At 45.6% G+C, this 13,933-nt stretch overlaps 1 protein-coding gene across 2 annotated transcripts in view; it reads right to left on the bottom strand.

Moving 5' to 3' along the window:
• Nucleotides 1–6,715, bottom strand: part of LOC119178513 (4'-phosphopantetheine phosphatase) — a 181,740-nt gene extending 175,025 nt beyond the window's left edge. For both annotated transcript variants that reach the window (XR_012889254.1, XM_037429719.2), the window contains exon 1: nt 6,410–6,715. Coding sequence is in view for 1 of the 2 variants with exons in the window: in XM_037429719.2 (XP_037285616.2) it covers nt 6,410–6,575 (166 nt within the window). In the remaining variant the exon portion in view is untranslated. The remainder of the gene's footprint in view (nt 1–6,409) is intronic.
• Nucleotides 6,716–13,933: the final 7,218 nt, after the last annotated feature.

The following is a 13,933-nucleotide window of genomic DNA, read 5'->3' as shown; positions in this document are numbered from 1 at the left end:
TCATGGCATGCATGTCATAATGTCCACGTTAGAGTCTGTCACCTATGTTCGCTATGGAGTCATGTCATACGATACCAGTTTTGCAATATGCCATGTGAACGAACCACCGCAAGCGCACCAAGACCATGAAATGTACGTCATGATATTCATGGCATACATATAATGATTTTCATGTTATGACTATAGATAGTCAATTATGTTCGTCACACAGTCATGTTATGCCATACCAATTTTGGTATCGATACAATTATCGAGACGACCAGGAGAGCTAAAAATCGTAAGCGGACGGACAGACAGACAGACAGAGACGGACAGATAGATAGATAGATAGATAGATAGATAGATAGATAGATAGATAGATAGACAGACAGATACGCTCAAAGTCGCCGAAGTTCGCTAAGAAATTCTTCGCATTTAAAAGAGACAAATATGTCTGGTTGCGGCGTACTCTCGCAACGGTGTGCGGGAGAGCAATGGAATGCTTTAACGCGATGTCGGTAATGGGTGAAACGACATATTCACCATCGCGCACAGGCGGATCACACACGAGCTGCACGTAAGTCGCGGCTTGCGGCGGAAGATGCAGGAACTCGGTGGCACAAAGGCGACTTTGAGCATCACGGGCAACAGCGGCGTCAAAAGGCAGTTCCGGCTGAAGAAGGCCCGTCGAGAAGCCGATAAGGGCGGAGTGCGCAGGGAGAAAGTCGAGACCGAGAATCACGTGATGTGGGCACTGCTGAAGCATGGTGAAGAATACGACGGTCTGACGGCCAGCAATGCACACGCGAGAGGTGCACATGCCGAGAACGGTAGATGTGCTCCCATCGGCAAGCATTACTGCACACTTAAGAGGAGGCGTGATCACTTTGCGAAGTTTAATACAGAGAGCAGCGCTCATGACTGAAATTTGTGCGCCAGCATCTACGAGGGCTGTAACGGTAACGTTGCCCCACCGCGGTGGTCTAGTGGCTAAGGTACTCGGCTGCTGACCCGCAGGTCGCGGGTTCGAATTCCGACTGCGGCGGCTGCATTTCCGATGGAGACGGAAATGTTGTAGGCCCGTGTGCTCAGATTTGGGTGCACGTTAAAGAACCCCAGGTGGTCGAAATTTCCTGAGCCCTCCACTACAGCGTCTATCATAATCATATGGTGGCTTTGGGACGTTAAACCCCACATATCAATCAATGTAACGGTAACGTCACCCACCAAAAATATTGCGACGTGTACGAATCGCCCACAGAGGATTTGCAGACCGGGTCGTTAATGCAGCGTTTCCTCCGGGAGCTGCATGGTCTAGTTTTCCGAGGTTGAGGGCCCAGGTCACGCAGGAGACGTGGATCGAGGAATCATCCGCGAGAGAGATCAGCGGCCTTGTGGTGATGGTGATCGGCTGAACCTTCGGTCCTGAACGTCAGTAGCAGCAGGCTGGGGATTGCATGGAGTAAGAAGCCGGTGAGAGTTGCCTTCAAAGCGAGGCCATGTCCCAGTGTTCCAGGATGAGTTTGATGTCCAACGATTGCGAGAGTAGCGTGCAATGTGGCCGGCGCGAGAGCAGTGAAAGCAGATCGGTCCATCATCCGACGTTCTCCATTCAGCAGGGTTCCGGTAGCGGGAAGGGTAGCGTAAAGGGTACACTGGCATCTGGTTAACCGAAGCCGAACTCTCAGTAGTGCGAACAGCGCAAACAGGTGCGATGCCGAGATTTGCTATTTCTTGGCGAACGACGGCTTGGATGAGGAAGACGGTGGATGCGTTATCTTAAGGGCCGTCGACAGCGATGGCTGCAGGACCCATTGCTTCGAGTTCGCGGCGGACGATTCGGGCGACATTGCTAGATGAAGTAGCTTGCGCGAACTTGGGGGAGTCTTAGCAAGTCGATGTGGCGCTCGCTAAGCGCTGACATTCCTTCACAAGCGCGTCGACGGTGGCGCAATCTTTAACGATCAACAAATTAAAAGCGTCGTCTGCCATTCGTTTTAATATGTGGGCGGTCTTGTCAGTTTCGCTCATGCTTTTATCAACCTCTCGACAAAAGCCCAATACGTCCTGTATATAAGACACATATGATTCCGTCGATGTCAGCACGCGGCATTCCAGTGTTTACTCGCGGCCTGCTGTCACCCAAATGGCCTGCTGAACAACTCCACAAGCTTCAGCTTGCAAATGCCCCAGCTGGCCAACTCCGACTTATGCGTCTCATACCATACGAGTGACACATCCCTCAAGTAAAACACAACGTTGGCCAGCATTAACGTGGGTACACTGATAGTATTCGCTGGCACGCTCGTACAATGCTACCCAATCTTCTCCGTTCACCTGGTCTTCGGCGGTGCCCGAGGTTCCGAGGTCTCGTGGAGGCAGCAGCAGGTGCTGCTGCGGCTGCTGTTGCTCTTGCGAGTTGGCACGTTGAGCTACTGCAGGAATGTGAAGGTGGCAACCGCTCCGAAGTTCCGCGTTGGTTTGCCGGAAGAACCGGGTCGGTGTACCCAGCACCTCCTCCAATAATCTTACAGGAAACGTACATTTACGGATATTTCCAATATTTACATGTGACGACAATGGCTGACACAGTGGCGGGCTCGGACCAGATGATGATGATGATAATGCCTCCACTATGGCTCTTGCCTACTGAGGGGGATTTGCCGAGAATTGAGGATATGAAATTTCAGGCCTTTCAAGTGATACGTAGTCCTAACAGAAGAAGGATAAAGCAAACGTAAATACCGAAAGAGTGTAATAATTATTTTTTGCCATTTCGACCAGACAGAATAATATATATCTTCAATTGAAATTGCAGAAATTTCAAACACGTTTAAAATTGACATTTAGAATTTGCTTAATAATACTATATAACAAATATAAAATAGAAATTCAGAGGCGCATTCGTTTAGTTTCACGAAGATAACTGCAAGCGGCATCAAAGGCGTTCCTGTGGCTGTAGCCCAGAAGCGAAGCACCGAAGGTGAGTATATTCTCAATGATGAAGGGCAACCCAAGGTTAGCGAGTGGGGTGACAAGGAGACGTTTGCTTGCTTGCTTTGGATCCTACCCAGTATGGTGCATTGGACATTAAACCGGCGGTTATTGTGATGGGGAAAAGGAAGTGGTAAATTTTGAAGAAGAAAAAATAATTATTCAGTCATGTAGAGAATATAGGAATTGATAATTATAAGGCGACTAACGTATAAGGTAGGTAAATAACTAATAATTGAAAGGAATAAATGGATGGTAATATTAAAGAACTAGAATTTCATTAGGTAAAAAAAAGAGGAAAAAAAGAAAATTTAACAAGCAAACCTTCTTGTGTGTCTGAGAAATTCACAAACTGCTACGCAGACGCTGCTGTTGCTTTGGCCCAGAGAAGAAGCCCCAAGGGAAATGATGTTTTCAGAAATAAAGGTAATGTTTAATATTCTGAATATAGTTTCTAAAAGTGTTTTTCCTGTGGCTTGTAAAACGTCGGCAAATAAGAAAAAAAAAGATCGATGTTTTCTGGCTCTTAACAGTAAGAGCAAAGGGGAGATGGCACCTGACCAGACCTGTATAAATAGAAATTAAGAGGCGGAATTCGACATCGAAAATTTTTGATGCACACTTCGAATTTGCGAGAGAAGCACCATTTACTATTCCTAGCAAAAAAAAAAAGATGACCGCATTCTTGAACTGGTAATCTAATTTTCATGGAATGCTGGAGTAAAGGATATTTACGAAACAGGAATTTAGTGACAAAACTGGTATCAGGTACAATGGACATTACAGGACCATCTAGAGACCACCGCGCGATAGTGTCAGTCATTTCCTATATATATATATATATATATATATATATATATATATATATATATATATATATATATATATATATATATATATATATATATATATATATATATATATATATATATATATATGCCTCGGTGACCTGGCACGCACGCCAATCGCACTGTACATAAGTGTTTTAGGATTAAACAAGCGAAACCATTCTAAGGGGAATACTCGAAGGAAGAAGCTGAGGCAATGGATCTACATAAGGAAAGTGAATCAGTAGCAGTAACAACTGCCGAATCGTTGACTGAAAGTTTTCTAAAAGCCAAAATGATTGCTAAAAGCTCTGCTTCAAATATAAGAGTATAATCTGGGAGGCGTACTGGGCCTAGAAAATGTCTCTGAGAAGATGCCTACCCACGCTTTCTTTTCACACATGGATGCATCCGTAGCAATAACATTAACAATTTCCGACTGAAGTAAACAGTGTTCTAATAAGCCTTTTAGATATCTGTTAGGTAGAACTTTGGCATTAGAAGAGAATATATCATCAAATTCATTTTTGATTTTTGCCAATGAGTAATTTGAAACAATGCTTCTTATGTTAACATTTAAACGTTCTAGCTACTTTTTGACAAACAATACATGAGATCTATGTACTCTAGGCACTCATTAAAATGTTCGCGGTAAGAAAATGAATACGAACTGTGGAAGTCTAATTGAAGAAGCGTAAATTTTTAAATATGCTTTAATGGTGAGCATGCGGAATCTACAAGCTAGGGTGGGGATTCGGGCTTCTTGATATAACACACTGTTCACAGTAAATTTCGGAACCCCCCAAGAACTTCGAATGGCCTCTCGGTTTAAGATAACGAGGGGATTAAATTCATATGCTGGCCCGCCAGAATATAAAACGCAACAAAATTCTAGAATTAGGCGAACATACATACGGTAAATCCTAATTAGACTGTCCTTGCGGCGTAGGTCAGTGCGGTGTCGACCGAGCTTACCAATTGTTCCAATAGCACGAGTTGCCTGAGATTTATTATGTTTAATGTGGTTTCGCGAAGTCAGTATTTCATCATAGAACTCCTAAATATTTTTCTTCATGATCTCGATCTACTTCGTAGTCGTTTCTTGCAGACAGGGACCCTCTACCATGTTTAGCCCCGATTCCACTACTATATGTAATATGTAAGCTTAGTACCAAGTGTTAGGTCCCACATATTAAGTCTTTTTGAGGCGGAATTATGCAAAATAGACACAATGATTTATCTCAATATGATAGATTAAAAGTCCTATGCTACGTTACCTAGTGCATCTAGAAAAAAGTGCGGTGTATAATTTAGAGGTGCCCAGCTGGAATTATCCATCCAATAGCATAGCCTTTCACCGGCACCAGCTGTGTTCCCAATAGTTAGGGCAGTAAACGCTCCTGTAACCACCTAGTTACTGTAGGAGTCGTGTGCGCTTGTGTATGTGTGCTGCATGAACGTAATTACTCAATGATATATCGAATGTCAACGCTCGCAGATTGGACCGTAATAAAATGGGTGACTCATGGGACGGAATGATCGCGGCTAGTACATTATAAGGGCGAAGCTCCTAAAGCCGTGGGTGTGTCCATCCTAGCTCGTACGTGACCGCCTAGATCGTCGACTCACTCAGCAGGTGCGGACGGACGGACGGACAGACCAGCGGACGGACGATTCACGATTTACCGATAAAACCCTCCGAAGCTTCGTGCCACTCATCATTATTCCCCCGTGAATATGCTGTGATTTTTGGATATGCTGTAACCGTTGGTACCTACGTGAGTAACCATTACTAACTGCAACGGTGGAGGTAGTAACGGTTACTAACCTCCCCGTTACTAACTTCACTTACTAACCGGTTAAGAACATAAGAGACAAGTAGTTAGTAAGCCGAAGCAACGTTTTTAGAAACGTTTGCCGAAGTTGGTAGTTTTCTTAAGAGTGCATATGCTGCGCCAACCATGGACAACATGTCGATAACGCAGCAATTGTTATAACGATGTCGCGCTAAAGACCGCAACGCTTGCAGCAGTTTCTTATGATACATCTGCAGTTGAGTCACTGCCTCGGAGTGCCAGAGGGATGGATCTATTCGCGGCGACGGCCGCTCGCATGTCGGCTGTAGCAGAAAGGCAGCAGCGGAGGCGGAAGCGATGCGACTGGCTACTAAACTCCACGGAGACGCGGCGGAGGAAGCAGTGGAGCAGGAAACGCGAGTTTGTGGCAGTACTACTCCCGCCGCGCACACAAGTTTATCGTTCGACACGCGGAAACGCGCACACGGCACAGGCCGGCGGCGGTTTCTACGACGCGAAGCTGCTACAAGCTGCTCCGATCGATACGACGGCTACCGACGACGGCTGTGCGTGCGACTCGTGAAAAATCGCAGGTATCGAAGCACCTGCGCAGCTGATCCCCGAGAGCGAGGCGACCGAAAGCACTGAAGTCAGGACAGCACGATAGCAAAATTTAAACGCGGCCCCAGCGGACCGCCAGAAAAGACCGACGGACGGGGGGGGGGGCAACTCTTCCCCTCCGCACTCCGTTCGAATTCGCTCGCGCGGAGCAAGTAAAGAAGGCGCCGTGTGTTTACGATGTGGCTCGCTCACCTATGTCAATCGCGAACCGCTTGGCGTTCTTGAGGTTCCTGAAGACGGCAAGCTGCTCGGGCAGCTGTATGCTCCGGGTCCGCCGCACTTCGCCGCAGCCTGTGGCGGCTGCTGTGTTGCTGTGCATCGCGGAGGACGGCACTGGCGGCGACGACGTTGAAGGCATGGGACGCGACTCGACTGGCACTCGGGCACGACGCACCCGGGCTCATAGGGAACACCCGGAGGGCTAAGAGAAATACACACTGCACCACCGACACCTTCCGTGAGCGTTTCTTCTATGCGCGTAGACGATGGGCTGCTTTTTCGACGCACCGACTCGTCACTTTTTCAGCGAGTAATTCGGACAAAAGCCACCGTTACTTCAGATGCCGCTGGTTGTGCTTTCTTTTTCTTTTTTTTTTTTCCTTTCCCCACTGACACCACAAAGCAACACTATAGCGTCCAGCAGGAGCGACCACCCCGATTGCACAGGACACTCTGGGAAACGACTGCCGCCGACAATCCTGCAGCGGGCACAGCTGATGCTTGCGTTTGCGTTGCTGCCTGCCCCGCAACGGTAGTGGTAACGATTGCATCGCCATCTCTACGAATTACGACAAACTAAAGACGCGTTTATTTGCCATCTGCCGGATTCTGAAGGAAGTAGAATACGTCGTCTGCTAGGTGCGGCTTTCCGTGTTCGCTCTAATACAATGGCTATGACAGTCGAGGTGTTGCGCAGTATTCTACGCCGATAACGGGCAGAAAAGAGGCAAACTGAGCTCATATATATAAAAAAAATGTAGTGAAACCTTACACCTCTGTAACACCTATGTTACACCCTCTCAAGCATCGTACAGTTGCGGAACATGTTCCTTCAAAGAAAAACAAAAGAAAAAGACACAGTGAGGCAAAGAGAGAAAGAAAGAAAGAAAGAAAGGAAGAGAGAAAGAAAAAAGAGAGAAAGAGCGAAAGAAAGAAAGGAGGAAAGAAGGAAGGGAAGAAAGAAAGAAAGGAGAATAAGTATGTGCCAGAAAAGCAGCGGTTATAATGAAGTAGTAAATATACTGTCATTTGTACTGTATTTATCAAGTTGCTTTTCGTCTGCATGGTTATAACTTCGACTGTTCTAGAAATTGCTGGTTTATCACGTAAATACGAAACTATGTCGGTAGTTGGTGCAGCGTAATCAAACCCGATAGATAGGACAGTGAAACGACATTTCTATTTCAGATTTAGTGTACAAGTAAATGAAAAAAGTGAAGGAAATAATACAACAATATTGTAAGAATGGCAATGTCTACCAGACTTTTAAACGCGAAGCATTTCTTAGCGAACTTCGGCGAGATAGAGCGTATCTATCTATCTATCTATCTATCTATCTATCTATCTATCTATCTATCTATCTATCTATCTATCTATCTATCTATCTATCTATCTATCTATCTATCTATCTATCTATCTATCTATCTATCTATCTATCTATCTATCTATCTATCTATCTATCTATCTATCTATCTATCTATCTATCTATCTATCTATCTATCTATCTATCTATCTATCTATCTATCTATCTATCTATCTATCTTGCCACCTAAGATTTTCAGATCTCCTGGCTGTTTGAATTATGGGATCTATACCAAAATGGGTATCTTAACATGACTGCATGACGAGCGTAAGTGACCAGTCATAAAGTGAAAATCTTGACAAATATGTCGGGAATGTCATCATCTACATGTCATAGTCTTGCTGCTCCTTGGGTGGTTTCGTTCACAATACATAACGGAAAACCGGTATGGCAAGGCATGACTGCATGGCGCACATAAGTGGCAGGCCTTCACGTAGAAATCATGACACGCACGTCATGTAAGAACATGACTACGTGCCGTGCTCATGATGCGCTCGCGGCTGTTTCGCTAGCTTCACATATACCAAGTTTGGTATTACGTGACGCGAACGGACATCACAGGTCTCGTCCAAACATGATAATCACGACATGCGTGTCATGTAAGAACATGACTACATGCCATGCTCATGATGCGCTCGCGGCTGTTTCGCTAGCCTCACATCTACCAAGTTTGGTATTACGCGACGCGAACGGACGACAAAGATAAATGACTCGTCCAAACATGATAATCACGACATGCGCGTCATGTAAGAACATGACTACGTGCCGTGCTCATGATGCGCTCGCGGCTGTTTCGCTAGCTTCACATATACCAAGTTTGGTATTACGTGACGCGAACGGACATCACAGGTCTCGTCCAAACATGATAATCACGACATGCGTGTCATGTAAGAACATGACTACATGCCATGCTCATGATGCGCTCGTGGCTGTTTCGCTAGCCTCACATCTACCAAGTTTGGTATTACGCGACGCGAACGGACGACAAAGATAAATGACTCGTCCAAACATGATAATCACGACATGCGCGTCATGTAAGAACATGACTACGTGCCGTGCTCATGATGCGCTCGCGGCTGTTTCGCTAGCTTCACATATACCAAGTTTGGTATTACGTGACGCGAACGGACATCACAGGTCTCGTCCAAACATGATAATCACGTCATGCGTGTCATGTAAGAACATGACTACATGCCATGCTCATGATGCGCTCGCGGCTGTTTCACTAGCCTCACATCTACCAAGTTTGGTATTACGCGACGCGAATGGACGACAAAGATAAATGACTCGTCCAAACATGATAATCACGACATGCGCGTCATGTAAGAACATGACTACGTGCCACGCTAATGATGCGCTCGCAGTTGTTTCGCTAGCTTCCTATATACCAAATTTGGTATTACGTGACGTGAATGGATGATGAAGGCATATGACTGGTACAAACATGATAATCATGACATGCATGTCATGTCGGAACATGACTACATGCCACGCTCATGACGCACTCACGGTTGTTTCGCAAGCTTCATATATATGAAATTTGGGTATTACGTGACGCGAATCGATGCTGAAAGTATGTGACTCATCCAAACATGGTAATCTTTACATGCGTGTCATGTAACAACATGACTACATGGCACGCTCATGATGCGCTCGCGGTTGTTTCGCTAGCTTCATATATACCAAATTTGGTATTACGTGACGTGAATGAATGATGAAGGCACATGACTGGTAAAACATGATAATCATGACATCCGTGTCATGTGGGAACATGACTACATTCCACGCTCATGATGCGCTCGCGGTTGTTGCGCCAGCTTCATATACATCAAATTTAATTTGGTATTACGTGACGTGAATCGATGGAGAAGGTATGTGACTGGTGCCAACATGATAACTATGACATGCGCGTCATGTAAGAACATGACTACATGACATGCTTATGATGTGCTCGCTAACGTCTCTCTAGCTTCCCATATACCAAGTTTGGTATTACGTGACGCGAAGGGACGACGAAGGTAAATGACACGACCTAACATGATAATCATGACATGCGTTTCATCTAAAAGATGACTACATGCTACGCTGATAATGCGCTCGCGACCATTTCACCAGCTTCACATATACAAAATTTGGTATTACGTGTCGTGAGAAATGACAAGTCTAAACATGATAATCATGACGTGCGTGTCATTGTCATGTAAGAACATGAATATGCGCCATGCTCATGATGCGTCCGCGGCCATTTCGCTAGCTTCACATATACCAAACTTGGTATTACGTGACGCGAATGAACGACAAAAGTAAATGACACGCCCAGACATGATAATCCGGACATGCATGTCATGTAAGGACATGACAACATATCACGCTGATGATGCGCTCACGGCCGTTTCGCAACCTTCACATATACCAGATTTGGTATTACGTTATGCAAACGGACGACGACCACAAATGCCAGGCGCAAACATGACAATCATGACTTGGAAGGCATGTACGGCATAATTTTTGTCCGCCTCGTAACATTGTGCTGATTTTGATGTGACGCTTCAAGCTACCTCGTTCAAGCTTTCTCGTTCAAGCGAACCACCGCAGTGTGTCCGCTTGTCGTGCGAGTCGCGTCCATGTAGTAGACGCTATTATCCTCTACGTAGAGAGTGCGACTCAAGTATCTCACCCGTGCCCGCCGACGACCAATGTTACGCTCAGGGTGCATGTCACATGACAGAGGATGTACGCAAAGCGCTTGAGCTATTTCGAGTGGCACGGAAGTACCCTGCGTTTCCGAAGGTTCAGGGGGGACTTAATGATCCAGGCAATGCAGTACGTGTCTACCCGTTGGTGTGAGAAGAAGGCGGTGGCGCTGACTAATCCAATGGGCCTCGAGTATTTTGTTGAGGGTATTGTGCACTCCTATTGACAAAAGGCGCTGCGTAGAAGTATAGTGCGGAACGCCCAGAGCCACCTTAATGGCCTTACGGAGGAGTGTGTCCACCAATTCATGTTGTCTCTGCGTCAGCCGGTGAAATGGAAGGTGATAATGGAGCGACCTGTAATACATGCATCCACTAGTCAAAGCATGTCCTGCTGCCCAAGTCCCGAGCGTCTATTACTTACGCGTCGGAACGTGGCGATGATCTGCTCCGTCTGGCGGGAGTGTTTGAAGATGGTGTGTCGTGCCCTGCCATCTGCTTTAACGTAAAGTCCAAGGATGCGTGCTCACTCTAACTGAAGAACAAGTGTTCGTTCGACGAGTACTTTGATGTGGAGTGGGGGATTTTTACGGCCGCCGTGAAAGACAAGGAGCTCAGACTTGTTTGGAGCACAAGTGAGGTTACCCGATCGAGCATAGTCTGGCACTACCTCTACCGCTTGTTGAAGGTGGTCTTGAAGTTCACCGTCGGAACCCCGAAATGTCCACTACGTGATATTTCCGGCATAGATGGCATAGTGCACGTCCTCAATTTGGTTAAGTTGTTTAGGGAGACCTGACATAGCGGTCATTTGTAAGGTAAGCCTCTGCGTCCGTGTATCTCACAATGTCTTCTTTGCTGTTGATGCGCTGTAGTATCTGCTTGAGCAGTTTTATCCTGGAAAGCCCAAAACATTCGCTCGGATGTGGAGACTAGTTGCGGTGAAAGCAGAAAAAAGTGGAGGGTGCTTGAGCTTCACTTTCAAGAGTTGATTGCGATTCGATAATTCCAGCGACTATTGGCGGCGCGACGGTAAGTCAAATTGGTGCATGAGACTGTGCTGAGGTGCGCGTCTTAAACAGCAAAGTTCGTCAGGCCCTCTAGTTTGGCTGCAGACCTTATCACCGTGGGCCAGGTTCGGAGGAAAGCTGCGTGGCGCCACTTGCGTCGCTAGAATCACCGAATAGCGTAATCGAGTCTTGTGCGCATTGCCTTCTTAACTGCTTGGGTTCTCGGTGCATGCCTCAACTGTGCCTTAGGAAAGCAACAACTGTGCGCGGAAAATTGACCATTTCAAAGTACCATTGAATGCTTAGTGTAACCACTACGTCGAAATTATTCCTTCAGCTAATAAACAAAGGGCCCAACACACGTCCACAGTGCAACATGCGAACCTACGCAGCTGTTCACTTTTTTCAGGGTTTAGCTGCTGATGAATGCACAGGACTGAGCGTTTTGCAATGGATGGACTTGAAGACACCCACTCGCTGTTTAAGTAATAGCTTTTTACACCTGGCGCGATCGTATGCGCTTTGCCACGCAAAACATGACACGTTCAGGGGACACTGAAGTAAAAAAAAGAAGACTTGGTTTAGATTGATAAAATGCCCTCGGAGAACTATAGTACCCTAAGTTTCACTGTCATAAGTTCATTATTAGCGGAGAAAAGCGAGGTTGAAGTTCTCTGATTATAATTTCACACCCTTGTCTCCACGCATGACGCCACTGATTTGAAAATGTATTTTTCGTATGTTCGCGACATAGGAGCGATCAAAATTTCAGAAACTTCGTATATGATTGGTCTACGACACAATATACCTTATTTTTGCCGATTACAAGCTATGTAAGGCCCACTAAACACCGTCAAAATGCATTACGTCATGCTCTTTGGTGCGGAAATCTACAGGTGCCATCTCCAACCGGTTTTTCTTCTCACGCGTTTACTCACTTAATAAAGGGACGCTGATACCTTTGTTTTTGAAGGCGAGTTTATTGTACAATACAAATCTTCTGTATACAAAGAAGTGTGTGAGCAAGTATTATCCTCAGAAAATGGTGATAACATATTTCATTTTGATAATAAAGTCAATTTGTCTCGCGGCGCAAGAAACGACGTGGTTGGATTTAGCCATTCTGAATATCGTTTCGGGAGACAGACACTAAGTAGAACGACATACATACATACATACATACATACATACATACATACATACATACATACATACATACATACATACATACATACATACATACATACATACATACGTACATACATACATACATACGTATAGACAGACACACAGACAGACAGACAGATCAAATTTTTTTGCTTCAAGTTATCCCAAGAAAAACTATCGTCTTTGAAAGCGCGTAAGGATTTAGAGTAGAACATACTTTCCTACGGGCAAGCATCAAGTCATCCCGTGGACATCACACTTGATGAGGCCCTGCTTTTGTCTTTAAAAAGAGTTGTTAACGATTTAGAGTACCTGGTACTCTACTAAGGGAGAGCCTAAAGTAGTCCCGCAGGCCTCATAATTCATGAAACCCTGTGTGTTTAGAGAAAGCGGTTAACAATTTAGAGTACTATAGGTACTGTACTATGCGAGGGCTGAGATCTGTCCCTTGGTCCTCACAATTGACGACGCTGTATCGACAACCCGGCCGCGAGCATTGTGTTTAGCAAAATATCACTTATTTATTTTTATTTATTTTTTATTTAATGCATACTGCAGACCTTCACAGGTCCAAGCAGGTGGACACGGTACAAGTAGCAAGTACATATTGGCACTCAAGTCACGTAGAAAAGGAAAAAGGAAAGAATTCAAAATACAAGTACAGGTTTAGACACCCAGCACACTGTTTACACAAAGTAAATCAACCAAAGTGAATCTTTAAACAGAGTCTTTTAGAAGGTTCCATTCTTCCGCTGTTCGTGGAAAAAAAGAAAATTTAAATGCATCAGTCCGTGCAAAATAAGGTGTTAGGGTTCCGGGGTGATGGTGTCTCGTATGCCTTGTCGATATGGGTGTCAGGTTTAGGGAGGCTGCATCGACAACCATAACGCCCGGGCAAGGTCTGGCCGCGAGCATTGTGTTTAGAAAAATATCACTTGACGAGGCTGCATCGACAACCATAACGCCCGGGCAAGGTCTGGCCGCGAGTATTGGGTTTAGCAAAATATCACTTGACGAGGCTGCATCGAAAACCATAACGCCCGCGCAAGGTCTGGCCGTGAGCATTGTGTTTAGAAAAATATCACTTGACGAGGCTGCATTGACAACCAAAACGCCCGGGCAAGGTCCGGCCGCGAGCATTGTGTTCAGCAAAGTATCACTTGACAAGGCTGCATCGATAACCATAACGCCCAGGCAAAGTCCGGTCACGAGCATTGTGTTTAGAAAAATATCACTGGACGAGGCTGCATCGACAACCATAACG

This window comes from Rhipicephalus microplus, chromosome 1 (genome assembly GCF_043290135.1).
Source record: "Rhipicephalus microplus isolate Deutch F79 chromosome 1, USDA_Rmic, whole genome shotgun sequence".
NCBI lineage: Eukaryota > Metazoa > Arthropoda > Arachnida > Ixodida > Ixodidae > Rhipicephalus > Rhipicephalus microplus.
This window is presented reverse-complemented; position numbering and strand designations above follow the sequence as displayed.